This window comes from Dama dama, chromosome 10, assembly GCF_033118175.1.
Source record: "Dama dama isolate Ldn47 chromosome 10, ASM3311817v1, whole genome shotgun sequence".
NCBI classification, from domain to species: Eukaryota; Metazoa; Chordata; class Mammalia; order Artiodactyla; family Cervidae; genus Dama; species Dama dama.
In genome coordinates, this window is record NC_083690.1 from 39,609,371 (window position 1) to 39,636,863 (window position 27,493).

Consider the following 27,493-nt stretch of genomic DNA (forward strand, 5'->3'; position numbering starts at 1 on the left):
CTGCTGGGGCAGCAGGACGGCCGTCCAGTCCAGTGAAATTCTCCCAAGCCTCGTGGGCTCCTGCTGGTCGTGCTCACCCGCCTTTCGTTTTCTCCCAGGACGCGGCCTCTTCCCTGCCGCTGGCCGGAGCCCTTGGCGCTCATCGGTGAAGACGGGCCCATCATGTTCTATGGGACCCACTTCATCATGTCCCCACCCGCCAAGAGCAAGCTGAAGCGGCAGGGCCAGCTGCTGTCCAGCGTGCTGTCCCGGACCCTGAGCTACAAGTACCGCGACCTGGACGCCCCCTGCTCGGGCCTGGGCGCCAGCGATGACCCCGCCGAGCTGTCCACGCAGCTCTCGGCCCCCGGGGTCCTGAAGGTGTTTGGGGACAGCGTGTGCTCGGGCACCCACTACAAGAGCGTCCTGGCCACCGGCACGTCCAGCGCCCGGGAGCTGGTGAGGGAGGCCCTGGAGCGCTACGCACTGAGCCCCGAGCGTGCCTCCCAGTACGTGCTGTGTGACGTGGTGGGCCAGGCCGGCGGCGGGCACACGTGGCAGGCCCAGGGCTTCCGGGTGTTTGGCGACAACGAGAAGCCCCTCCTGATCCAGGAGCTATGGAAGCCCCGAGAAGGCTTGTCCCGGAGGTTTGAGCTGAGGAAGAGGTCGGAGGTGGAGGAGCTGGCCGCCAGGGACGTGGACACCATGACGGCAGGTGAGGCGGCGAAGGCGGGGGTGCGGGGGACAACGGGGTGTCTGGAGGGGGACAGACGGAGGGGCCTGTCCACACGGCGGGTGGCTGCTGGTGCCGACTCCGTGCCACCTTGCGGCGTCGTGGGGCAGGGAGGACCTCGGCCCGCACAGGTGGCAGACGTGATACAGAAAAGCCCTCGGCGTCGGAGGCTCCCGGGGCGTCTTGGGAGCAGGGGGATGTGCACTGCTGGAGGAAGGGGTCTCAGCTGTAGTGCACCGGGGAACATGCCGGAGCTCGGGGCCTGGGCTGGAGGAGGTGGGTCACTGCCGGAGGCTCGCTCGGTCAGCCTGAGCCCCTGAGGGGGCCGCAGCCTCTGGGGCCTGCAGGCTGGCCGCTCCTTTGTGTCTGGCTTTTATTCACTTGGTGGAAAGAAGCTGGTTATCTTAATGGTAAGCGCCATAAAAAATATATGCTTTTTCAAATGCCGAAAGACTCTTAAATATATCTCGGGTCGTATTTGACTTCTCCTTTGTTTCTTATGAAAATGGTGGCTTTATGTGAGCAAATGGAGTGGTCTCATGCGGCTCAGAGCAGAGGTCATTCGGTGGCCTCAGGAGACCCATCACTTGGTACTGCAGGGTCGGGGGGCTGGAGCCCTTGCTGACGTCCTGTGTGTGTCCCCAGGTGTCTCGAATGCTTGCGTGCTCTGGTCCTCCTCTGGTGTGAAGCCTGCCTTGCACGCTCAGGGTGTGGGGACGAGAGTGTGGCAGGCGGATGGATGGCTGGCGTCCCGGGGCCTGCCGGGGCCACGGTGCCAGCTCCAGGGCCACCACGGGTGGTGGTGGGCGGCAGCGGACCCTGCTACCTCTTCTGGCCTCAGTCTTGTGATCTGGAGGTTGGGTGCTCGCCTCGCAGGGGCCCCAGGGTGCAGGGGTGTGTGCAGAGTTTCCACCTGTGATTGACTGGTTTGTTCTGTGTGGGCCGGGTGTTTTATCACCGATGTTGTGTAGAGTTTCAGGCACCTGGGAGAATGAGGAGCTGCCCAATGAGTAACTGATGTTTCTGGGTTGTTTCTTTTATTGTTTTATTTTTTTTAAATTTAACTTTATCGAAGTAGAGTTAATTTACAGTGTTGTGTTAATTTCAATGTTATTGTTTCCAATTCTCCTCAAACGCTGCGAACGCCCCACCCACAGGCCTGGCTGCAGGTCCCATGCCGGCCCTGCCCTGCTGCTCCCGAGGCCCCGGTTCCTTGCCCGCCTCACTCTGGGAGGCCTGGAAGGGGCCGCGTCACGTCACATGGGCGGAGGGGGGGTATTTAGCTCAGTCACCATCCTGCCCAGCATTTCCTCTGCTGGACGGAGAGCAGAGAGCGTGTGGGCTGGGCCGACCCCGCCGGTCCTGTGGGTCCCGGATGGGCCCTCGGGGGGCCGCTCTGTGTCACAGGGGTGACTGCTTGAGCAGAGAGGGAGCAGGGCAACCATGCGGCTGGCTGCCAGCTGGGCGCACAGGGTTTAGTCCTGTTCCCCAACCCTATTTAGACCTGTTCCTCTTACACTATTGAGGTAGGAGAAGGCGCACAGCCTATTCAACCTGGCAGTGGTTTTCAGAGAGTCTGTTGACTTGGGTGGGTCTCACTGACACACTTCTCCGGGCTGGAAGTGGGTTGTGTTACCTGCCCGGAGCAGGCTTCCCGGGCCCCAGGGATCGGCCTTTCTGGCCAGCCTCTGACTCGGGTGTGGCCTGGGTGCCCTGTGCCTCCTGGCTGGACCGTCCCCCCCACCAGTGACCATGCCACAGAGTGAGCGCCGAGGACCCTGCAGGCAGGCCCGCCTCGTCCAGCCCTGCTCCATGGGGCACGGGCGGCGGAGCTTCACCAGAGCCCAGGACCCTTGTGTCAGATGTCTGGGGATCCTGGTGATACGCGGATGTGTGCACACGCTCACACGCGTGAATCGCACTCTGCACTGTTCCCTCACGTAGAAAGCCCGCTGCAGCCCCTGGGTCCCTAGGTGTCTCTCACCTCCTAGGGCACCCCAGGGTCCGGGCCCCCCTCCTCGCGATGGCGGGGACTGCAGAGAGACTGAGGAGTGAGGTGCTGCTGTCGGGGGGTGGTCGATGAGCCCCTCTGGCCGCTCCTTCCTGGCGGCTTCTGCTCCTGTTCCTAACACCTGCGTCTCCAGAGAACGGGGCACCCCACCTCCCGGGTGGCCTGTGATGAGCCCTGAGATGCTGCTAGTGACCCGAGTGTCGCTGAGAGGCTGTGGTGGGCACCCAGACACCTGATTCCCTGCCTCCTTCCCTGAGGATGGGTGACGGTGTGTCTATGCCCCGGGAGTGGACGGTCCACTTCGTTGGGAGAAGGGTGCGAGAGGAATGGATTGCCTGTGTGGACGTGTGTGTGCATGTGTGTAGGTGTGCGTGGATGTGTGTGCATGCATGTGGATATGTGCGCGCGCGTGGACGTATGTGCATGCATGTGGGTGTGCGCGCGCACGGATGTGTGTGCATGCGTGTGGACGGACGTGTGTGCGTGTGGACGCGTGTGCATGCGCGTGGACATGTGTGCATGCGTGTGGGCGCGCGCGTGTGGATGTGTGCATGCGTGTGTGTGCCTGTGTGGACATGTGTGCATGCATGTGGATGTGTGTGCACGTGCGTGGATGTGTGAATGTGTATGTGCGCGCACGTGGACATGCATGTGGGCGGACATGCGCCTGGACATGTGTGCATGTGTGTGGGCGTGCGCGTGGACGTGTGTGCACACATGTGGACATGTGTGCATGTGTGTGGATGTGCGCGCACACATGGACGTGTGTGCATGCGTGTGGACGTGTGTGCGTGTGTGGATCTGTGTGCATGCGTGTGGACGTGTGCGTGCATGGATGTGTGTGCATGCGTGTGGATGTGTGTGTGTGCGTGGACGTGTGTGCATGTGTGTGGATGTGTGTGCACGCACGTGGACATGTGGATGTGTGCGTGCATGTGGACATGCGTGTGTGTGGACGTGTGCGTGGACATGTGTGCATGCGTGGACATGTGCACGTGCGCCTGTGTGTGGATGTGAACAAGCACCCGCCTCCCTAGGTGTCAGGTTACTGCAGTCACAGCATTAGTAGTTATTCCCACAGTGTCCTCACATCAGAAAAGCGCCTGTGTGGTGTGCTGGGGCTCATTGGTTGTGCTGGTTTCAGGTTAAAAGCCCCCTCGTGCATCCTGCACCCGAGGCCGTGTGTCCCAGGGCCCTGCCTGAGGGACTGGGGTGCCTTCCTTGCGGCTTGCCTGGCCTTGTTCCTGTCTGGGAGGCAGGGCCTCCTTGGCTCTGGGCACCCTCTTCGGAGGGAGGCAAGCTGAGAGGGTTTCTGAAGCTGCCATATCGTGAGGTTCTCTCTGCAGGACTGTCTCTGCATCAGCCCTGGGCTTGTCCCCATTGCGCTGCAGTGTCTGTGTGGTCTGGCATACAGCAGGAGCTCGTTAAATGCCTGTTTAAGGGTTGATGCAAATTAGAAGGGCACGCTCCTGTAGGTGTTGGCTTCAAGGTGCACCCCAGGCTGCAGGTCTGGGACTGGTTTTCTCTGTGGGGCGTGGGAGGTGGGGGTGGCCTGCAGAGGGCATGGGTGCCCACCAGCACGGGCTGGGGCTCGAGTGAGGAGGAACATGCTGCTCTGGCACCGACCGCGGGGCCTGCCAGCCTCCCATCTCCTGCAGGGCTGGCGGTGGCGGGCATGTCATCTGAGCAGCAGATTGGGTGTGTGTTCACCGTCCCACCCGGTCCATGGAGGGGTGGACAGGCCTGAGCCCCGACTAAACTGGGGTGTCCAGGCGTCTGGTGAGACCGCTGCGGTCTCAGCTGCTGCCTGTGCTGTGAATTCCGTCCCGCGTCCCCAGCTTCTCAGTGCTGTCTGCTTTTGACCTTGTTTCTCTCCTGCCACGAACCTGACGTTTCGTAATACTTCTCTCAGGATGAAGGAGGTGATCTGGATTCTTTTCTCCCTTACTGAACTCTCGAGTCTGGAACGAGACTCCCCTTGAGCCTGTTCTCAGCCAAGTCATTGTGGGAAACATTTAGTTTACGTGGTTGGGTAAAAGCAAAACAATGCCCAGCTTTCCCCATCAGTCTAAAACTAGAAAATCGACTGAACCTGAAAGACGTTTTTGAGGATTTCTGTTGTTTATTTCTGGCTGTGCTGGGTCTTTGCCGCTGTGTGTGGGCCTTTTTCTAGTTGCGTCAGGGGGCTACTCTGTTGCGCTGCGGTGGCTTCTTGTTGCAGAGCACAGGCTCCCGGGCACGTGGGCACTCAGGATCTGCAGCACGCAGGCTCGGGAGGTGCGACTCTTGGGCTCTAGAGCGCGGGCTCGGTAGTTGGGGTGCACCGGCTTAGTTGCTCCGAGGAATGTGGTGTCTTCCCAGACTAAGATCAGACCTGTGTGCCCTGCGTAGGCAGGTGGATTCTCATCCATTATACCTACCATGAGGGAAGTGTGTTCTTGAGGATTTTTAATTCAAAGAGAACATAAAGTTGAATGGTTAGCTGCTAACCAGTTTCATCCTTCGATTCACTGCTTAAAGAAAAAAATTATAGCCTTTAGTTTCACTTAGAGGCGGGGTGTTGGAAGGAAGCCTAGAAGCCCTGTCCCCCGAGCTGGATGGTGCCCACCTGGGGCCTGGCTGGCAGCACCTCCCCCTGCCTGCCCCCCAGAGACTTTGGGCCACATTATCTAAGGAGCCTTCGAAGGCTCAGCGCTTAACACAGAAAACACAGGGGGAGATCAGAACTGGTGCAGAATGTTTGAAAGACACAAAACATACGAGGATTTGGCTACAGTATGGCTAGGGTGGACGGTGCAGGGAAGGAAAAGTAAAGTTGGATCCTTACTCCAAATAGTTTAAAAACCCACACATCAGAGAGAAAGTTATAGAGCTAAAAGAAAGATTTCATAAATAAGGCTTCAGTTCAGTTCAGTCATGTCCTACCTTTGCGACCCCATGGACTACAGCACGCCAGGCCTCCCTGTCCATCACAAACTCCCGGAGCTTCCTCTAACTCATGTCCGTGTCAGTGATGCCATCCAATCATCTCATCCTCTGTCGCATCTTTCTCCTCCTGCCTTCAGTCTTTCCCAGCATCAGGGTCTTTTCCAATGAGTTAATTCTTCGCATCAGGTGGCCAAAGTATTGGAGCTTCAGCCCTTTCCATGAATATTCAGGACTGATCTCCTTTAGGATGGACTAATTGAATCTCCTTGCATTCCAAAGGACTCTCAAGAGTCTTCTCCAACATCACAGTTCAAAAGCATCAATTCTTCAGTGCTCAGCTTTCTTTATAGGACACAAACCATGGGTTAAGGCAGATAAATTTGACCATATTGAAGTTTAAGCTTTCTTTCCATCTACAGACATTATATACTATATAATGTGTAATAAGATATCAGATTTAGTTCTACCCATGGTGCTGCATGTAAATCCAGCTCTTTTTTGAGGCACTGCTTTTGCTTGAGGCCTGGTTTCCACCACTTGCTTTTGTACTCCATGATCCATTCTCCTAATCATGGGTACTCAGGTTGCATCCAATTCTTCCTGCTACAGACCATGGCATGATGACCCTCTGCAGGGCCTGTGCCAAGTTCCCTGGGGGGTTCCCACTAGGGAATGGTGCTTCTGGATTATGGCAGGACAGCAGCTTTGCAGACAGGCTGCCTGCCTTCTTGTACAGCCGTTCCGTATCCTCAAGCATTGAGTATGAGCCGCCGCCACATGGAAATCCTCCTGGAAACAGGTTAAAATCAGAAGGTTCCAAAAAAAAAAAAAAGGTGCTGCAGGGTGGCAGGGTGCCGGAGTCATGCGGCCAGAGAGGTGCCTGGGCTGGCGGGCGTGAGCAACTGTGGACTGAGCTGTGAGCTGACTTTCCGGAGTCAGAGTGTGACTTTGAAATGGTCCCTCGGACTAAACAAAACTCAAGAGACGGACCTTCTGGATGTTGATTAGCCCGAGGTTTGAAGGTGAATGAATTTTCCTTTTCAAAGACTCATTTGGCTCTACTGGGTCTTCGCTGCAGCAGTGGCATCTTCAGTCATGGCATGCGAACTCTTAGATGTGACGTGTGGGACCTAGTTCCCTGACCGGGGATCAAATCCAGGCCCCCTGCGTTAGGGGTGTGGAGTCTTAGCCACTGAACTAAGGGAAGTCCTGAAATAATTTTCTTTGTTATGCTCATTCATTTATTTGTCAGCAAATATTTGTTGAGTGCTACTATGTTAGGTACTTGACTAGGTACTGGATATACAGCAGTTAACAGACAGGTCATGTTCTCATGGAGCTAAGAGTCTACAGTGGGAAATAAAGATGATTTGAAAAACATAGGATTACAAATTCTATGTGCTATAAAAGAAGAGCATAGGTGCTAATGTAGCAGGGAGGTTAGGGATGTTCCGAGATGAAATTCAAGCCGATCTCAGAGTTGACAGCACCAAGCAGTGAGGAGCGGTGGGCAGGAGGCCGCAGGAGGCGCCTTCCGGGCGGAGGGGGCCGCGCTGTGCAGAGCTCGGGGCTGAGTCGCTGCTGGTGTCAGTCGCTGAGTCGCGTCTGAGTCTTTGCAGCCGCATGCGCTGCAGCATGCCAGGCTGCCCTGCCCGTCACTGTCTCCCAGAGCTGAGTCAGTGATACCATCCAACCATCTCATCCTCTGTCACCCTTTCCTCCTACCTTCAATCTTCCCCAGCACCAGGGTCTTTTCCAAGGAGTTGGCTGTTCGCATCAGGTGGCCAAAGTATTGGAGCTTCAACATCAGTCCTTCCAATGAATATTAGGGGTTGATTTCCTTTAGGATTGACTGGTTTGATCTCCTTGCTGTTCAAGGGACTCTAAAGAGTGTTTTTCAGCACCACAGTTTGAAAATGTCAATTCTTTGACACTCAGCCTTCCTTACAGTCCAACTCTCACATCCCTGCATGACTACTGGAAAAATCATAACTTTGACTATACAGACTATACAGACCTTTGTTGGCAAAGTGATGTCTCTGCTTTTTAATATGCGAGAGAATGAAACAAATGTGAGTTACCAAAAGGCAAGGTAGCCAGAGGGTGGGGAAAGTTGTGAGAGGTGAAGCTGGAGAGTTGGTAGGGGTTGTTAGGGATTTTGGATTTTAGACTAAGTTTAATGGGAGGCCACTGAAGGGGTTAAAGACCGATGTGGCTACTGGGTAGAGAATACTTTGAAAAGTCAGTAATAGATTAATTACTTTATTGTAGGAGTCTAGGTGAAAGTTGATGGTAGTTTGGACTAGAGTTATGAAAAAGCAGGTAGAAGCTGATGAATCCCAAATATATCCTGGGGGTAGAATCATCAATATTTGTAAATGAACTAGATGTCAAAGATGAGAAAGAGGTGTCAAGAATGAAGCCCGGATTTCTGATAAGAGCAGCTGAGTAGATGGAGGTGCCATTCACCGAAGTGGTGACTTCCCAGAGAGAAACAGATTATGGAGGGAAGAGGAAGAGCTCTCTGCAGACTGTGTCCAGTTTGAGACGTCCAAGTGGAGGTGTCAGGAAGGAAGTCAGATGATGTGGGTCTGGGGCTCAGACGAGAGCAGGTTATAAAAGCTGAAGCTGTTAATAGGTGATACTTGAGCTGTGAAAATTGATAGATGACCCAGGTAATAAATACACATACAGTGAGAAGAGTCAAGGGCCTAACAAGGAAACTGGAAGAGCTCCAACTTTAGAGGAAAAGCAATGAAGGAGCAAATTAGACTGAGGGGAGACCAGAGATGTACAAGACAACACAGTGGGTGATACCGTGGAGGCAGTGTGAGTCTACTGTAGGTCAAAAAGGGTGCAGGCCATAGAAGCCACTGTATTAAGCAAGATGGAGGTCACTAAAGGCCCTATTGGTAGCTATTTTGCTGGAATGTTTAGCACGCATACCACGTTGAAATAGGTTGAGAAAGTAGTGCTTACATTTCTGGAAATATGTGGGATTAATTAGCCTGGAAGAGCTTTCTGTATAAAGTACCTGGAAGTGCTGGATGAATTCTAACAATTCTCCTTTTAGATGCATAGCTGAGAACCTCCTAAAATAAAGGAATCCCTAGGGGTGAAAAAAACGACAAAATGAGGACCTTAGAATCTGAACTGATTATGAAGCTAAAATTGCCTTGCAGTTATTTGCCAGTCTTTGTAATCAAGAAACTTAAGTTTAACAGCTGTCCAAGAAAGATGTAGCAAGTTGGAACTGAGACCTCATATCTTTTTGAAAACTATAAAGGTGGACACACTCAATGAAAAGATAGAATATGAAGAATTTGCTACCTGGTAAAAGGAGATGACAAAGAGTTCTCTCTCTTGACCCTGGCTCTGGGTGCAAAAAACTAAATACTCTTTCCTGGAATTGAAAATCACTCTTCCTCTCACATGTTTGGAGTTCAGAATTGTACTATTTAAGTGATGTGAATAAGAAATTACATTGTACATAATTTGATGATGTACAAGGACATTGGATAGAACAAAGTACTCTTTGGAAGGACATCCTTCCACACAGGCCTCCCAAATCTGGCCAGAGATGAGCTCAGAACCCCAAATAACAAGACACATGAAGTGATGCTACTTGAAATGAGTCAGTAGAAAACTGTAGAATCAAATTCTCAAGAACCTGGGAATTGGAACCATTAGTTATAAAATATTGAGTAAGTAGTTTTAAAATATTTAATGAAATATAAGGTAGAAAGAAAACAGGAAAGAACAGAATGTCATCCCAAAAGGCAGGGAGGATTTGGAAAAGAAAAAGATGCTTTTAGTAATAAAAATGCAAGTTTGTAAAGGGACACTTTGGTGATGGCTTAAACAGCAGACTAAATACGACCGAAGAGAACTAGAGAACAAGGTAGACCCGGCACCATGCAGACACAAACATGGGCTGAGAGTCACGGGGAACTGACGGGAAGGTCTGTCACAATGTCCACACGAAGAGGGTCAAGAGAATGGAGGGAGGACATACTCCACGGACGTGCCCGAGAGTTACCCGGGAGTGTGACTCCGCGAGCACCAGTCTTCCGCTTCAGGACTCGGCGTTCGCCGCGTGATTTGAACGAGAGGTTCGCCCCCTTGCTCCCTGGTGGCGATGCCGCAGGACATTTCAGGCGGATTTTTACAGCAGTCACAAAGACAAGACCGGCAAGCAGCAGGCTAGCCGGCTGCAGACTCTGCACCGGGAGCCGCAGAAACCAGAGGTCAGCAGATGGGACCCTCAGAGCTGGACAGGACAGGACCGAGAACCCGGAGCAGCGGTTGCAGCTGCCCCGCTGCCACCCAGGTAGCCGACCACCCGGGACGTGACAGAGCCGCTCCCCCGCAACGGACCCCGCTTTGCAGGGGTCCTCAAGGACGGGCCTGAGGACAGAGGCCCCCTGAAGGTGCCGCGGGAGGGGACGGAGACCCGGCAAGGAGGAACTGGCGAGAGAGCAGATGGACGGTAGGTCTGGGCAAATGTCTCACACAGCTTTGACACGGCCGGAGCCGGGGCGCACCCCTGCCCGCCCCGACCGGCCGGACGCCGGGGCGGAGCCCCCGGAACTACAGCCCCCATGAGGCTCTGCGCACGCGCATGCGCCGTGGCTCGCGTGGCGCATGGCGTGCGTGGCGCGCGGCGTGGCGTGCGTGGGCGTTCTAGAACGCAGCGGCGAGGGCCCCGGCGCCATGTTGGGGCCGAGGGGACCGCGGAGAGGCGCTTGAAGCGGCGGGAGCGGAGCGGGAGCGGGTCGGACCTGGGCTGGTAGGAGCCCCGCCCCTCCCGCCTCAGCGGATCATGACCCGGGCGGCGGCCACGGAGGTCGCGGTGGCGGGGGACGCGGCGTGGCGGGGCCAGCGCTAGAGATGATGCCGTTTCCGGTGACCACCCTGGGACCACAGCGGACCCCGCCGCCGCCCAAGCACTACGGCATCTCTTCCCCCATCAGTTTAGCACCCCCCAGGGAGACTGACTGCATACTTACCCAGAAATTAATTGAAACTCTGAAGCCCTTCGGGGTTTTTGAAGAGGAAGAGGAACTGCAGCGCAGGATTTTAATTTTGGAGAAATTAAATAATCTGGTAAAGGAATGGATACGAGAAATCAGTGAAAGCAAGAGTCTTCCACAAGCTGTAATTGAAAATGTTGGAGGGAAAATCTTTACATTTGGTTCTTACAGGTTAGGGGTGCATACGAAAGGTGCAGATATCGATGCGTTGTGCGTGGCACCGAGACACGTTGATCGAAGCGACTTTTTCACCTCCTTCTATGATAAATTGAAACTACATGAAGAAGTAAAGGATTTAAGGGCTGTTGAGGAGGCATTTGTACCGGTTATCAAACTGTGTTTCGATGGGATAGAGATTGATATTTTGTTTGCAAGATTAGCACTGCAGACTATTCCTGAAGATTTGGACCTAAGAGATGACAGTCTGCTTAAAAACTTAGATATAAGATGCATAAGAAGCCTTAATGGTTGCCGGGTAACTGATGAGATTTTACATCTAGTACCAAACATTGACAACTTCAGATTAACTCTGAGAGCCATCAAGCTGTGGGCCAAATGTCACAATATTTATTCCAATATACTAGGTTTCCTCGGGGGTGTTTCCTGGGCGATGCTAGTAGCAAGAACTTGCCAGCTTTATCCAAATGCCATAGCATCAACTCTTGTCCGTAAATTTTTCTTGGTGTTTTCTGAGTGGGAATGGCCGAATCCAGTGCTACTGAAAGAGCCGGAAGAACGGAATCTGAATTTGCCTGTTTGGGACCCAAGAGTAAATCCCAGTGATAGGTACCATCTCATGCCCATAATCACACCAGCGTACCCACAGCAGAACTCCACATACAACGTGTCTGTTTCAACACGGATGGTCATGATTGAGGAATTTAAGCAAGGGCTTGCTATCACACATGAGATTTTGCTGAGTAAGGCAGAGTGGTCCAAACTTTTTGAAGCACCCAGCTTCTTCCAGAAGTACAAGCATTATATTGTGCTTCTGGCAAGTGCGCCAACAGAGAAACAACATCTAGAGTGGGTGGGCTTGGTGGAATCAAAAATCCGAATCCTGGTTGGAAGCTTGGAGAAGAATGAATTTATTACACTGGCTCATGTGAATCCTCAGTCGTTTCCAGCACCCAAGGAGAGTCCTGACAAGGAAGAATTTCGTACGATGTGGGTGATTGGGTTAGTGTTAAAAAAGCCAGAAAACTCTGAAGTTCTCAGTATTGACCTCACCTATGATATCCAGTCTTTCACAGACACTGTGTATAGGCAAGCGATAAATAGTAAAATGTTTGAGATGGACATGAAAATTGCTGCAATGCATTTGAAAAGAAAGGAACTTCATCAACTACTGCCTAATCATGTGCTTCAGAAAAAGAAAACAGTTTCCACAGAAGGTGTCAGATTGACAGCCTTGGATGACAGCAGCCTTGACTTGTCTGTCGACGGTGAGAACAGCACGCCTGTGTTATCACTTCCTGCCGCTTCGAAGACTGGCCCAGTGACTGGCAGCACTCAAGGCAGAAACAGTGCTGCCCCGGCTGCAGCGGCAGCATCTGTGACCGGCATACAGTTTCCTGAAGTTTCCTCTCAGCAAGCAAATCCCAGCGACAGCCCGGGGGGCCCGCCCAGTGAAAGCATCCCTCAGACTGCTTCACAGCCAGCTGTTCCTCCAGCACCGAAGCCCATGGTCACCAGAGTTGTTTCCTCGACACGGCTGGTCAGCCATCCACCCAGACCTTCAGGGAGCGCAGCAGCAAGCATAGCGAATCCTATCGTAGGAGTCTAGAGGACATTGTTGCGTCACCAAGAAGAAAGGACCAAGGCAGCCAAAACAGAAGAGGAATGTTCTCGTGGAGAGACCAGTGTGACTCGATTGAAAACCATTCAGACAGCAGCTTCTGTTGGCCTCACGGGGAACATCCACTGCAGACCTTCCCAGTACCCCTGCTCTCCCTGCAGATCCTATTCCTATTATCAAGAATTCAATAAAACAGATTGAACTGAGAAAAACACCTCGAGGGTCCATAAACAGTATCTGCCAACTCAGCCTGCTGTCTTCACGTGCTAACGGAGGAGAAGGAAGGATGCCAGACTAGATACGGCCCCAGATAGGCTATTAGGCACACTTGGTGCCTTCTCTCATGGGCTGAGCTTGATCAGAAGTCCAGGTTAGCATGTGAAGCTAGAAGTGCTGTTACTAATGTGTGAGGTTACTATGTGTTAGCCACAGTTATGCTATATATGTCAAAGAACTCCTGCCCTTTAGGAGGAAACAGTGAGGAAAGAATCCCTCCAGCTGTGTTTGTACCCATGACTGACATCTGGACGGGACTGAGGTTGGATGTATTGTTGGGGGAAGTTTGCAATACAAACTGGTATCAGAATTCATTATGCTGATGCACTTTATGTATATTTTTATTAGAAAGTAGAACTAACTATAGATTTTTCAGCTTGATGAATTTCAGTTTTTCCTGAAGGCTGTTCTTCGCTATTAATCTTCAGATGGGTTCCCATTGTGCGGTGAGTGGTGTACTGTACTTCAGAAAAGGCATCAGGTCCACCTGGCTCAGTCCTGTGAGGTAACCCTTTGAAACGAAATATCAACTCTTAGGATGTGCACTTGGCATTGGAACAGTAATTAGTAGGTGTTTGGTTTTGATGAGACAGGATCAAGAAAGGAGACACTGGTTTTATCTGTAGAACTGTTTCAGGGTGCGTACAATCAGTGGTCAGACAGCAGATACTGAATTGAGCTAACAAAGCTCCATATTCTCTTATCCTTCATCATCTGTCTTAAAACAAGAAAGAGCTTTTTGTATCCCCCACCCCTGCTGCCTTCTCTGCTTGTGTGCACAAGGTGCGCTTGTATATTGTTTCACAGAAAACTCAGTATGCTAGTGTTTGCTTAACCATGATGTGAATCCAACAGTCCTGTGGCTACCTGGCCAGTATTTCAGTGAAGTTTTACTAAAAGTAATTCCTGTGAAGCATGTTATCCATGTTGGATGGCCATTCAGTCTCCACATAAGAGAAGATGCGTATACTCCACAGAATACCTGCTTATGGTAAAGTTAATTTCTAATTTAAACGTGTTAGCAAAAGCATTTTCTCTAGAATTTTAAATCAATTTTTATTTGTAAGTGACTTACGAAAATTCATTAGTGAAATTTACATGTAGAAACATAAAACGTTTCTAGCAAGCACTTGACATCTGGTCAGCTTTCTACTCTTGTTTATGCTGCAAAAGATTCGAAATACCTTTCTTTAAATTAGAAAAAAAAGATCACTCATGATTAAGCCGCAGAACATTCATGTTGAAAAACAGGAATGCCCGCACTTGTAGGTGAATGAAAACTTAGTCTTATTCTGGACACAGCAGACCTAACAGGTTTTCCATACAGCCTGGTTCTGACTCTTGCCATCCCCCGACTGTTCCTTTCTACCACACGTGCATTTTTCACCTCAAACTGCAGCTTCTTAAACTCTTTCCCCGTCCTTTTGAATAATTTCCCCAGAGTTGGATGATAGTCATTTCCGTCGTGGGCTGTGCAGTAATTGAGACTCTTCACCATGACTTCCTGACGCCTGGTGCACGGTGTTCCTGCTACCTGTGTGGTCCTCTCCCCTCCTGCTGCAATAAAATCGGGTGACGTGTGTACAGTACCTGTGTATTTTGAATAGCTATTGTGTCATTGAAATTGCCAGGCACAAATTTAGTCCTGTCATTTTGGTCACACATTGGGGGAAAGTAGTTTATTAAGTGTTTCGTGTAATTGTACTTGTTTTTCCAAGCTGGAAAGTTGGAGCTTTTTAATTCTAGTTTTCATTACCTGAATATCGGACTATTTTTTCATACGGTGTGCATAGTATCTCATGACTGGAGTTTGCTTTGTTTTATAGTATCTGTACTCCTTGTATTTTTCAAGCGCTATTTTGAAAAGAGATGATGTATTTCTCCATTTAAAAAAAAAAACAATAAAAGTAAATGAGAAAGAAGCAAGCAGAGGGGTTTAAATCTGAGGATAATGGTTCAGCTGTTCTTACAGTGTTCTGGCAGGGAGAGACACTGATGAACCTTTCCGCTTTATTTGCAGTCTAGAGTTCCTGATATAACGTTAGGGAGCAGCCTGAAAAGGTTAACACTTCATTTCAAGCGTGCTGACCCCGCAACCAGACGAGGGCCTAAAGCGGCAGCAGTGAGCACATGACCTCTGGCTTTCCTTCTGAGCCAGCCTGACCAGAAGCAGCTTGGCCCCTGCCTGACCCCCCTGCCCCAGGCTCTTGTACAGGATGCCGAGGCGGGGAGGAGGCTGGCGGCGTGAGGAACAGCTGGAGTGGGTTCCGGCAGAGGGGCTCCCCAGGCGGCGGGGCAGGGAGGGCGCTGACGAGTGCAAGCCCTGCTTCTGAACAGGTGGCTTCAGCCAGCGGCGGGGAGGGGGCCCAGGGTTGTGAACTGCGCCTTCCAGCCCCGGCAGTGGTCTCTGGAGAGTTTTCTGTGTTGTATCGGACAAAAATAGCATTTTAGAAAAGTCTTAAAGTTCCAGAAGAATTTTCTTCACTAAAAAAAATTTCTGAGAGCATCTTACTTTGTCCTAAAAGCAATAAACTATTTTCTTTTGGGGGCAAATGGTTAAAACATAGAGGTAAAAAATTCCTAATCCAAAAGAAGGTAGGGGACTTCCCTGGTGATTAAACCTCAGCACTTCTAAGGCAGGGGGGTGAGGGTTCCATCCCTGGTCAGGGAACAGAGAGTCCGCGTGCCGGCAGAGCTGCCCAGTAGAAGTCTATCAGAGGAAGTCAGGAATGAGGCGGGGCGGGTGAGGGGTGGGAAAAGGTGCCGAAGGAAAATACCGTCCAAGATGGTGGAAATGAAACCAAGTCCGTCTGTCACTGTGTGTGTAAGTGGAGTAAACATCCTGACTAGACGACGGAGGCTGTCGGAGTCTCTGGAAAAACTGAGGCCGGCTGCTTGCTGCCTTGTGTCCGAGCGGCACACCCAGAATGTAAGACGTAAGAGAGGAGAAAAGGCCAGCAAGAAGCTGTCAGTAACGACGTCATCCAGACGTTTCAGGGAAAATAATTACCAGGGGCAAAAGGGACCAGCGCATCAGGGAGAGGAGAGAAAATGCAGCAGGAAAGGGAACGGCGCGGTGTTCGGATGTAATAAAACAGCCTCAACATAAACAAAGGTTACGATCTGTCGGAAGTGTCCTTGTCAGAGAAGAGTTTTACACAGCTCTTCTCCTTAGTTGATGTTAAGCAGACAAAAAGGAAATAGTTTTGAACACAACAATAGGGGTTGGCAAACACTTTTGTGAAGGGTTAGGTGGTGGTGGTATGGGGCTCAGTCATGTCTGACTCTGTATCCCAGGGACTGCAGCCCACCAGGCTCCTCCGTCCGTGGGAGTTTTTAGGCAAGAGTACTGGAGTGGGTAGCTGTTTTCTCTTCCGGGGATTTTCGCCAGCCAGGGATCAAACCAGTCTCCTGCATTGCAGACAGGTTCTTGACCACTGAGCCGCCAGGGAAGCCCATAAAGGGCCAGCAAGGAAGTGTTTTCAGTTCTGTGGGGCTCCACAGTCTCGGCCTCAGCTACTGAACTCTGCCCTTTAAGGAAGCCCTGGACAGTATGTATGTCAGCGGACGGCCAGGCTGGATTTGTCACCCGTTCCCCCCACCGGCGTTTTTTATCTCTGCACTATTGGACGTTTGTTATAGAACCTTCCACTCAACAATTAGAAAATGCATTTTATTGTCAAATAAACAGTGGGCATGTAAACACACACAAACCCTAATGTTCAAGCAGAAAGTAAAACTCAACATACTTTAAATTACCTGATTGATAGAACATGTTCTCTGACTGTAAAACAGTTAAGTTGGGAATGAATAATAAACAGCACAGAGAAAAATTTCCTAAAGAAGACACAAAAGAGCTAAAGTTATGAAGAGACTGACAAACAGAATCTCTTATTCTATCCAGTGATGAACAGTGAAAAGTGGAAAACAGGCTGTCAGCACGGAGATTTCATAATACATCAGACAGTCACGATCCAGGAGATGTTAACAGTGGGGGAGAAGGTCTCTGAAAAGATGAAGCAACCCGATAAACTGGCGAAAGAAATGCTTAGGTATTTCACAGAAGAGGAAATAAGAGTGGACAGTAAACGTGAGAGGATGCGGAATCTTATTAGTGGTGAGGAAAATGGGAATTAAGACCACAGAGCTGCTTTTTTTCTTTTTTTAAACAAAAATGAAGTCTGACAGTGTTGAGGTTTGGCGAGGAGGGGGGCACGCTGATGTGATGCCAAGGGGACGGCACGCTGACGGGTCCCTTCAGGAGATGGGGGTCTCTGCTAGTGTGGCCGACGTGCCCACCCCGCTCGTGGGGCTCTGCCCTCCATCTGACTGCTCCCTCCTCCGTTGAGGCGGCCAGAGTCTGGGCTGCCGCCGCAGCCTCTGCAGACCCCCCAGCCCCTCTAGCTTACCTCCCGTGTGCCACGTGGATGTCATCCATTCCCGAACGTGCCACGTCAGGAAGCACTTTGCTAGAGAGACTGCCCCGAGGTCCCCAGGGGATGAGTAGGAGAGTGAAACAGCAGCATTTTGTAATAGCCTGAAGCCTGAAAAAACCCATATCTCCATTAGCGCACAGCGGAGGGTGCGTGGTGTATTCATGCAGTAAATAACGTCGACCCAAGCCTACCGTGTGTCCAGATAGTATTCATAGGCGCATCTCATAACGCTGAGGGGAAAAGAAACGCACAGGAAAACATGCAGTGTGGCCATTCTGTACGAGGCTGAAAGAGAAGCAAAGTAGGGCAGTGTCGTTTAGCACAACTGTGGAGTGTGACTCTAAGGGAGAAACCAGGGGAAGTGGAACAGAATCCAGAGTAGCTGGGGCCAGAGGGGCAGGAGGGGAGCTGACGCAGCCGGGACGCAGACACGGGAAGCCTTCCTCTTCTTGCAGGTAGGGTGGGGGAGGAGATGCTGCTGGTTTTATTGTTAGTCCAAGTTGTAAATGCTTCTGTGTGTGTGACGTCGTCTGAGATCAAGAAACCCAGCACCATGGTGATGTCATCTCCCGAAGTCCAGTGGGCTGTCCACTGTGCCCAAGGGCCACCTCCAGAGGGGGGTCTTAAACCCGTCTTCATCAGTTAAGAATTGCATTTGACCAGACGTTGCATTTGACAGTGACTGAGCCCAGTACAGGCAGACTCTCTCTCACGTCCAGAGGGAGTCGGTTCAGGGCCAGTGGGGAAGCGCTCCTGGTCCCCAGGGACCCCGGCTTCCCGAGGGCCAGCCCCACCGTTGTAGTTCGTGCCTTCCATCTGCAGGTGCAGGGTGAAAGGTGGGAAGAAGGAAGGAGGCGGGAGGGGTGACGGTGTCCCTGCAGACCGTGTCCTGGAAGATGACATGCCCCCGTCTTTGGCTCATTGGAATTTGGCAGGCCCTGTGTGTTAGTCACTCAGTCACATCAGACTCTCTGCGACCCCACAGACTGTAGCCCGCCAGGCTCCTCTGTCCATGGGATTCTCCAGGCAAGAGTACTGGAGTGGGTTGTCATCCCTTTCTCCAGGGGATCTTCCCAACCCAGGGATTGAACCCAGGTCTCCTGCATTGCAGGTGGATTCTTGGCCACCCGAGCTACTAGGGAAGCCCTATAAGGCCCTGCCTACCTACAAGGGAGGCCAGAAGGTGTAGTCTGTGCTCGCTGGACACATAATCGTCATCCCCATTGTTATGCGAGAGGGAAAAAGGATGGATGTTGAAATAACAATGATAGAGCATCTTGCACACACTCTAGACACAAAGACATTTCCGAATAAGTCAGGATCAAAAAAGACATTTTAATGTGAATTGGAACTGAAAAGTAATGAAAATGCAACTTAAGGATGCAGCCATGATGCTTAGAAGAGGAGCGGCCTGGCTGTAAACGCTACCCTAGAAAATAATAAAGACTGAGGAGCGATGTGCTGTGTGCCTTCAGAGCTAGATTAAAAAAGGATATAACAAATTCAAAGCAGCAATATAGAGCAGAGAGTAAAGACAGGAAATATACACGCAGTGGGGAGGATCAACAAAGCGAAGAGTATGTTCTCTGAAGACTAAAATAGTCAAAACTGGGAGGACTGAGGAAAGCTAAAGATGATACACACTTTAGAAAGCTTTATGCTAGTAAAGTTGAAAACTTAGTTGAAATGGGCAATCTCTTACACAGAGATAACCTACCCAGATTTACTGAAGGATAGAAAACCTGAGTGGACTTATAACCTTGAAAGAAATGGCTTGAGTAGTTTGAAAATGTCCCCACCAAAACCAAAGTAAAATCACAAAAACATATGACCTAGAAGGTTGTACAGGCAAATTCTACCTGATACTCAGTGAGAAGACTTATTCCAATATTTTACATGGGACTATGCCAGAAAACAGAAAAATTCTATACAACAAATAAAATGTTTATATCAAAACCAGAGAAACAGGACATGAAGAAAGTTAAAAGCCAAATTCACTTATGAATGTGGATATGAAAACTAAACCCAAACCAGAAATGTATACCAAGCCATCCTGAGCAAGTTTGATGGATCTCTGGAATCTGAGGTGATGTAACACTTGCGATGCCGGCTGGTAGGTTGATGCTGGCTGTTGCCAGGAGGCCCCAGCTCTCCGTAGGCTGGCGGAGCGTCCTCACGGTGTGGCAGCTGACTTCAACTCCGGCTCGTGATCTGAGAGTGCAAGGCACGAGCTGTAGTGTCTTCATGACCCGAACGTGGAAGTCACACCACCCCTTCCGCCGTGTCCTTGTGGTTAAACAGGAGGAGACGCCAGAAGAGCTCAAAACGCAGGAGATCCCTCGGGGCCATCTTGGAGACTTCCTCACTGATCAGCAGGCAGAATGGCCCATTAAATGCCTCACGGTGAGACACGGTACAGCACTGGACAGGAGTGAGCTAGAGGTACGCAGAGCCAGCGGCTGTGTTCATAATGTGTGATACCATTTCATCAGGTTTTTAAAGACTGCAAATGAAATATACGCTTTTCAGAGAGGTTTACTGTGTGTGTATATAATATCCTCACCATACTAATCCATGAACAAACACACAGACAGGAGTTATGACCCCAGATCCGTACAGCTCTTTTTGGAGGGAAGACTTCTCACCCGTATCTAGGATGGCCTTTCCAGTGGGTCTGTTCTGTTCTTCACACCCTCGCAGCTGCCTGCAGCGTTTGCTTGTTACCCAGGAGGGCGAGGAGGAGACGGAGTGGGAGCCTGTGTGTAGGCAAACTTTCCACAACGTGTGGCTGAAGAGGAGGGTTGAGGGAGGCGCCTGCGGCTTGCGGGTGTGGGTGGAGGCGGGGCTGGGAGCCCAGCGCGTGGGGTGCCGGGGCTGGGGCCCACGGCCAGGGGGCGAGGGGAGGCCTGCCCGCCGCGTGTGGGGCTGTCCTGCTCACCCTCCGTCCTGGTTGTATAGCAGCACACGTTCATCTTAAAGACTGAACCACTGGTGAAAATACAGAGAAGAAAGGTCACCGAGACCCCGGCTCCCGTTAGACCACCGTGATGAACCGTTTTCCTTTTTACAGAAGAGGATGCGAAGCATATCTGAGGGCTTCCCTGGTGGCTCAGAGGTACAGAATCCACCGCCAAGGCAGGAGACACGGCCTCAACCCCTGATCCGGGGGGCCCGCAGGCCAAGGAGCAACCAATCCCGTGACCACGGGTGCTGAGCGTGCGCTCTGGAGCCGGGAGCCGCAGCTGCTGAGGCCGGCACACCCTGGAGTCGGTGCTCTGCAACTGGAGAGCCAGCCCTCAGCAATGAGGGCCCTACGCAAACAAAAATAAACAGATAATAAAGAAAACTACAAACAAAGCCGCGTCTGGGCAGTAGAACCAGCAGTTACAAAGCTCCGTCACCCCCGCTGGGCAGCGGTGCCCTCGGCAGGCGGCCGGGGTCTCTGCTGGAGGTGCGCCCGCGTCCCGACTGGGACGCTTTGCTTTTCTCCAGATGGCCCGGTTTTGCCTCAGTGTGAACTTTGTGAGCTAAATCAGAGGGGTGCGGGCTTTCGTGTCTCCTTTCAGCCGGCTTGCGAAGTTCAGGCAGGCGCTCGTGGGTGCGTGCGCGCTGAGCCGGGCTCCCGCTGCACGGAGCGCGGATGCTCCGGCCGCCGCGGGGCCGTGTGCGCTGACCGGGGCTCCGGGGCGCGCTGATCGCAGCTCCCGCTGCACGGAGCGCGGATGCTCCGGCCGCCGTGGGTGCGTGCGCGCTGAGCGGGGCTCCCGCGGCTCTGAGCGCCGGTGCTGCGCCCGCCGCGGGCCAGTCCCTGCTCGTGTCAGGTCTCGGGCTGGTACGAGGCACGTCGCCGTTGTCGTCGTCTCCCGGGCTCGGGGTGCGGTTGGGGTCACTCCCGGGGAGACCACCTTTCTGTCCGCTGGCCTTCCCGGTGCCGCCTCCTGCTGAGCACGCAGACTGCCCTGGAAAAGGCAAGGCCTTGAAGCTGAGACCGCAGCTCGAGGTCTCTTGGACCCACCCTGCACCCCGTACGGTCACGTGAACTGGTTAAAACTCTCTCCTTCCTCCTGCCCCAGTTTTTATTGGTGCCCAGACACCTCTTCCCACCGGCCCTGGGGTTATCTGTGGCTCCCTTCCCCTTCTGAGCTTTCATCCTGATGTGGGGAGGGTCTCCTTTACACTCACTGAAGTGGGTGAGCCCAGCTTTGGTCTCTAGCTCCACCCTTGTTCCCTTCCCCTGGAACCTGCAGGGTTTTCAGGGCAGGTGTGGCCGGAGATCCTCCTGCCTCTGGGTCTTCAGTTCAGTTCAGTCACTCAGTCATGTCCGACTCTTTGAGACCCCATGAATCGCAGCACGCCAGGCCTCCCTGTCCATCACCAACTCCCGGAGTCTACCCAAACCCATGTCCATGGAGTCGGTGATGCCATCCAGCCATCTCATCTCTGTCGTCCCCTTCTCTTCCTGCCCCCAATCCTTCCCAGCATCAGGGTCTTTTCCAATGAGTCAACTCTGCATGAGGTGGCCAAAGTCTTGGAGTTTCAGCTTCAGCATCAGTCCTTCCAATGAACACCCAGGACTGATCTCCTTTAGGATGGACTGGTTGGATCTCCTTGCAGCCCAAGGGACTCTCAAGAGTCTTCTGCAACACCACAGTTCAAAAGCATCAATTTTTCGGCGCTCAGCTTTCTTCACTGTCCAACTCTCACATCCATACATGACTACTGGAAAAACCATAGCTTTGACTAGATAGACCTTTGTTGTCAAAGTAATTCCAAAGTAATTTTAAATATGCTATCTAGGTTGGTCATAACTTTCCTTCCAAGGAGTAAGCGTCTTTTAATTTCATGGCTGCAATCACCATCTGCAGTGATTTTGGAGCCCCCAAAGATAAAGTTTGACACTGTTTCCACTTTTTTCCCCATCTATTTCCCATGAAGTGATGGGACCAGATGCCATGATCTTAGTTTTCTGAATGTTGAGCTTTAAGCCAACTTTTTCACTCTTCTTCTTCACTTTCATCAAGAGGCTTTTTAGTTCTTCCTCACTTTCTGCCATAAGGGTGGTGGTGTCTGCATATCTGAGGTTATTGATACTTCTCCCGGCAATCTTGATTCCAGTTTGTGCTTCCTCCAGCCCAGCGTTTCTCATGATGTACTCTGCATATAAGTTAAATAAGCAGGGTGACAATACACAGCCTTTCCCCACTTGGAATCAATCTGTCAGTCTTTCTGTGTCTCGGGCTGCACCCTGACAGTTTGTTTCCCTGGGGCCCTTACCGCCCCCACCAGCTCTAGCTGTTTCCAGTGTTGATAGTGTCCTTGTCCACAGACACCTGCTGTGACCCCTGTATTTCAGGGAACAGACACCGCTCCTGGTGCTAACAAACATATAGACTCACTTTCACGTGGCTGAGTGTGTGATATAAATTTCTTTATCGTGAATTCTGTGCTGGTTAACAGCCTGATGCCTCTGTTAGTTTTGCCGGGTCACAAGTCGCCTTAAACTCGGCAGCTTCGATACTATCCGTGTGTGCGCTCACAGATGTGTGCTCAGAGGCTGGGGTGATGTGGCTGGACGTTGAGCATCAGTCACAAGGTTGAATCAAGATGCCTGGGGGCAAGGCCCGCTCCCAGCCCGTCTCCCCGTTGTTCCGGCTCCTGGCTGTGGAGCCGTTCTGGCTGTGGAGCTCAGGCTCCCACCTCCCTGCTGGCCATCGTCTTGAGGTTATCTTCCCCGCCTTTCGGCCCCTGCGCCTTCAGGTTCCTTGTCCTTTGACCCGTGCCCTCCTCTCCACTTTTACAGGCTCCTGTGGTTAGGTCAGGCCCACCTGGATAATCTCCCTTTGGATGAAGCCAGTGAACTGATTAGTGAAATTAATTAGGTCTGTGGAACCCTTCTTGCCATATAACAGACAGCCCCACCCACCCGGAGGTGGTGAGACCGGCACGGTTGGTGGGCTCATTCTGGCTGTAGCCTGCCCTCTGGCCCCAGCAACCCTCATCCACGTGCAAAATGCAGGCACCCCATCTCCCGTTCCCAGATCTCACCCCGTTACAGTAACAGTTCAAGTCCCAAATCTCAGTGTCTAAGGAGCCTCGGTCGAGTGTGGAGGAGGCCCCTAGGTATAGTCCATTAAGCACAGCCCTGAGGGTGGAGGGGCACAGTCCTTCCCCCGAGGACCCGTGGGTACAGGGGCGAGCTACCTGTCCTGCTCCCGGCAGCCAGTGGTGGGGCAGACACAGGAGAACGTCATGGGCGTTCCAGGTCGAAAGGGGGACATGGACGGTGAGGAGGAGTCGCTGGTGCAAGGCAGAGCCCCGTCCCTGGGGCTCTTCGGCGGAAATCACCATGTTCTGCTTCCTTCCTTCCTTGTCCTTGCTAGCTGTGGGCCGGCGCCCAGGCCTAGCTCCTTTTCCCATCCGAGCGAGGGAGCCCCCTTGTTCAGACCTTCTCTTCTGTGACCATCCGGAGAACACTCTGCTTTGGAGGTCGCTCGTGTGTTAGGTTGGGTCTGCCGGATAATCTCTATCTTCAGATCAGCTGCTCAGGAACCTTAGTGATACCTGCAGGATCTCTCCTGCCCATGAGCCTACTCCCGGGAGAGACCCCAGGGGCGGAGGTCACGGCCACCTTAGGCTTCTGCTCCCCCATGGCCTTCCATAGTTACCCTGTGCTCCCATGCTGATGTACAGACCTATGTAAATACGGACGGGCGCGGGATTTTCATTAAAATTTGTTGTTTTTTAAAGAAACAGGCTCATGTACTTATTTTTCTGTATTTTTTTAAAAAGATTGATTTTTTTCCTTTTGGTCGCGCTGGGTCTTCCTTGCCGCTCGTGGGCTTTCGCGAGTCGCCACGAGCAGGGGCCGCGCCTCGTGGTGGTGTGCGGCCTTCCTGCTGCCGAGCTCGGGCTGTGGCGCCTGGGCTTCAGTCGTCGCCGCGCAGGGACTCGGGGGCCGTGGCGCACAGGCTCTGCGTGCGGCTCAGTAGTTGAGGCACATGGGGCTTCGTTGCTGCTGCCACGTGGAAACTTCCCGGGCCAGGGGTCAACCCCGTGACCCCTGCGTTGACAGGCAGATTCTCAACCACTCGCCCACCAAGGAAACCCTCTGTATCTTGTCTTACCAAGTTCCTGTTGAAAATCTCCCCATGTCATCTGTTACCATTTTAATTCATTCATTTCAGGGCTTATGGAATACTCCATGGTGTGGTCAGAGCATTGTGTACATTTTAGGATCATTGAGAACAGTTTTGCAGTAGGTATTCTTGTATGTACCGTATTTTACAGTACAATCAATAACATAAAAGATGTTATTGATTGTAAGATCACCAGTACCTGCTTCCCACTAACGTAAGAAATACAAGTTCAACAAGGACACAGTGCCTTATATTATTACTTATTTGTGCACAAATGCCCTTTTCTGGGCCTCAAGAACATTGCTGGGCTTCTCTGGGTGGCTTAGTGTTAAAGAATCCCTCTGCCAGCGACACGGGTTTGATCCCTGGTCCAGGAGGATCCCACGTGCGGTGGAGCAGCTAAGCCCATGCACCACAGCCGCGGAAGCCCGTGGGCCCCGAGCCCATGGGCCGCAAATCCTGAGCGTTTGGGCCCTGAGCCCATGGGCCGCAAATCCTGAGCCCGTGTGCGCCTGAGCCCTTGGGCCCCGAGCCCGTGCTCCGCAACAAGAGAAGCCCCTGCAATGAGAAGCCCGAGCGCCAGCGCTCCAGAGTGGCTCTCACTCTTCACAGCTGGAGCAAGACCCGTGCGGCAGTGACCACCCAGCACAGCCAGTCATAAACAAACAGAATAAAAAGCCCAAAAAGCATCGCTGAGGCCACGCCTCTTAAGAGCACTTCATGTTATCCTGAGATTGTCTCTCAGCCATGGCTCAAAATTCTGCAAGTTTGCGCTAAAGAACCAGAACTCACCCACTCTGAGGGGGCCCCTGAGTGACTGGAATATTGCAAAGTCTGGCCCCCCAGGAATGGCAGCCAGTTCTCACGTGACAGCTGCTGCCTGGGACTCCCCATGTGCACGCAGGGTGCGTTCAGAGATGTGAAAGTGTGTCTCATAATGGATGAAATATACACCATACGTGCATGCATTCATTCACTTCTTCGTTCAGTAGGTAGAAAAGCATGTACATCTAAAAGCTTGTTTTCACCAGTAACCTCCATGAGCGGCAAAGCGATACTTTCTCATCGCTGATTAAAATCAGAAGCAAAGCACGGAAGCCAGACAGCCCATCCCTGCCCTCGCCTCCCGGCCTCCTGGCTGACCTGCCCAGAGGGCCCCAGGCTCAGCTGTGAACTCTGGTCCTTGCTGGCGTTTAACCCCGAGGCTCACGGTGACACGCGTGTCCCACTGTCACTAGACGGAAACTCCACTCTGTTCACCCTCGCTCATTTAAAGCGTCAGCCCCTTGGGCCCTGTCTGCTCATAAATCTGAATAAGTTTGTTTAGAGTTGTGATCAGTGTTTGCATCCTTATGACCAGAGACAGCGTTTTGCAGTGAGGACTAGTGTTCACAGAGATTACCTTTTCTTCTCGCTCAGCCTCTGTTTTCTTTGAAGTTAACTGCTGTCGTTGTCATCTGTTTGCCCGTTTTCCTCGGTACTTTTCCCTCACTCAGTATTCCTGGTCCTCTGCCGGTGTCTCTTCTCAGGATGCTCAGATGTGTGTGGGTTTTATCCAGTTGGGGGTGGCTGCTCTCCTGCCCGCTCTCAGCCGCCCCTCCTTGGTGTCTCTGCAGAGGGGACCCCCCCCGCCCCCTTCTTCCTGGTTCTAGGTTTACGCCTGGCCTTGGAGGACTGGCTTCTCCAGTGGTGGCCTGAGCATGTCCATGGGAAGTGAAGTTGCTTAAAAGATCTTTATTCTACCTTAATGCTTGATTAATAGTTTAGCTGGATATAGAGTTTTACATGAAAATACTTTCTCTCCTAGCATTTTGGAGGCCTCACTCCGTGTCTTCTAACTCTCCCTCCGGGAGAAGCTGTGACACATGATTCTCGCTCCTTTGGACTTAATCCCTGCCTTCTCCCCCTGGAAACACAGCGTCTCTCCCCCCAGGCTCATGGCACAGACTCAGTGTGTCTGCATCCTTTGTGTCAGATATTTTTTTTTAATGGAACAACGATGGTTGTATCAGTCATCCTGGCCGTGTGTCCGTCACTCGGTGGTGTCCCCCTCTCCGTGACCCCATGCACTGTAGCCCACCAGGCTCCTCTGTCCATGGGGTTTTCCAGGCCAAGAATACTGGAGAGGGTTGCCACTTCCTACTCCAGGATCAGTTATCATATTTGTTTATAAAGTCCATATTGTCTTATTTTATGAAGGTTATTAAAATTTTGTTTGCCTATTTTGGCCCTTTATGCATTTTTGATCTCTACTGTGTTTAGCGACTTTTAATGGGCCATTTCACCTTGAAAACGCCTGTTCTTTGGTTCTGAACAATCACCCCAGTCCTTGGACCGCCCTTCCTGGGCCTGCTCTTATTCGGGTTTGGTGTCTCCTGGACGGCCATCTTTCTGTGATCTTTTCTCTCTTAGCTTCTCTTTTTCGTCTTCTCGCTCGATTTTCAAAGTGGTTTCGTCGACTCTGTCTTCCGACCTGCATGCACGTGGGCAGCCGTGCGGGCATCTGGAGACGTGGCGTCCGGGGTAGGGAGGCTCCTCCCTGTGGACCAGCAGAGCGGTGCTGGGCTCGGCTGGAGGGCTGCATGCCCAGCTGAGCGCCGGGGGGTCAAGGAGCCCCTCCCGTGGGTCGGCGAGGCCTGGGGCGCCGGCTGGGCTGGTGCCGCTGTGTTTACCAGGGTTCCCTCTGTGGGGGTGGGGGGGGGCTGGAGGAGTCTCCGGGGGATCCAGCAGGGCCTTCGGTTTCAGCTAAAGAAAACTCGGGCCTCCGCCATGCCGATCTGTCTCTGGCACGGCTCTGGGAGGCCCGTCTCCATCTGTGACGGGCTGACAAGTGGCCGAAGCATTTGATCTCCTCAGTTACCCATTATCTTAATTAGGTTATTAGCCTTCCTGGAGACGCTGCTCTTGCTGATTAAGGCCCTAATTAGTAGGAGAAGGTCCAGGTTTTACCACGGAGATAATGCTCCTCCGTACTTTCAGGCTGTTCTTGCTTAAAAACATTCTTTACTTTAATTGATTTGTTCTTCGTTGCTCTTCGGGCTTTTCCCTAGCTGCGGCTCCCCGGCTCTAAGCACAGACTCAGTAGTTGTGGTGCTTGAGCTTAGTTGCTCTGCGGCATGTGGGATCTTCCTGGACCAGGGTTCGAACCCGTGTCTCCTGCACT

At 52.1% G+C, this 27,493-nt stretch overlaps 2 protein-coding genes across 2 annotated transcripts in view; both read left to right on the forward strand.

Annotated features, from left to right (window-relative positions):
- Window positions 1-27,493, forward strand: part of RADIL (Rap associating with DIL domain) — a 56,549-nt gene that overhangs the window by 3,955 nt on the left and 25,101 nt on the right. The window contains exon 2 of the mRNA XM_061153700.1: window positions 99-694. Coding sequence (XP_061009683.1) covers window positions 163-694 — 532 coding nt within the window. The 5' untranslated portion in view covers window positions 99-162. The remainder of the gene's footprint in view (window positions 1-98; window positions 695-27,493) is intronic.
- On the forward strand, window positions 10,357-14,680 carry PAPOLB (poly(A) polymerase beta). The gene has a single exon (XM_061153737.1). It carries the CDS (start codon window positions 10,542-10,544, stop codon window positions 12,468-12,470), a length of 1,929 nt encoding a protein of 642 aa, XP_061009720.1. The 5' UTR covers window positions 10,357-10,541; the 3' UTR covers window positions 12,471-14,680.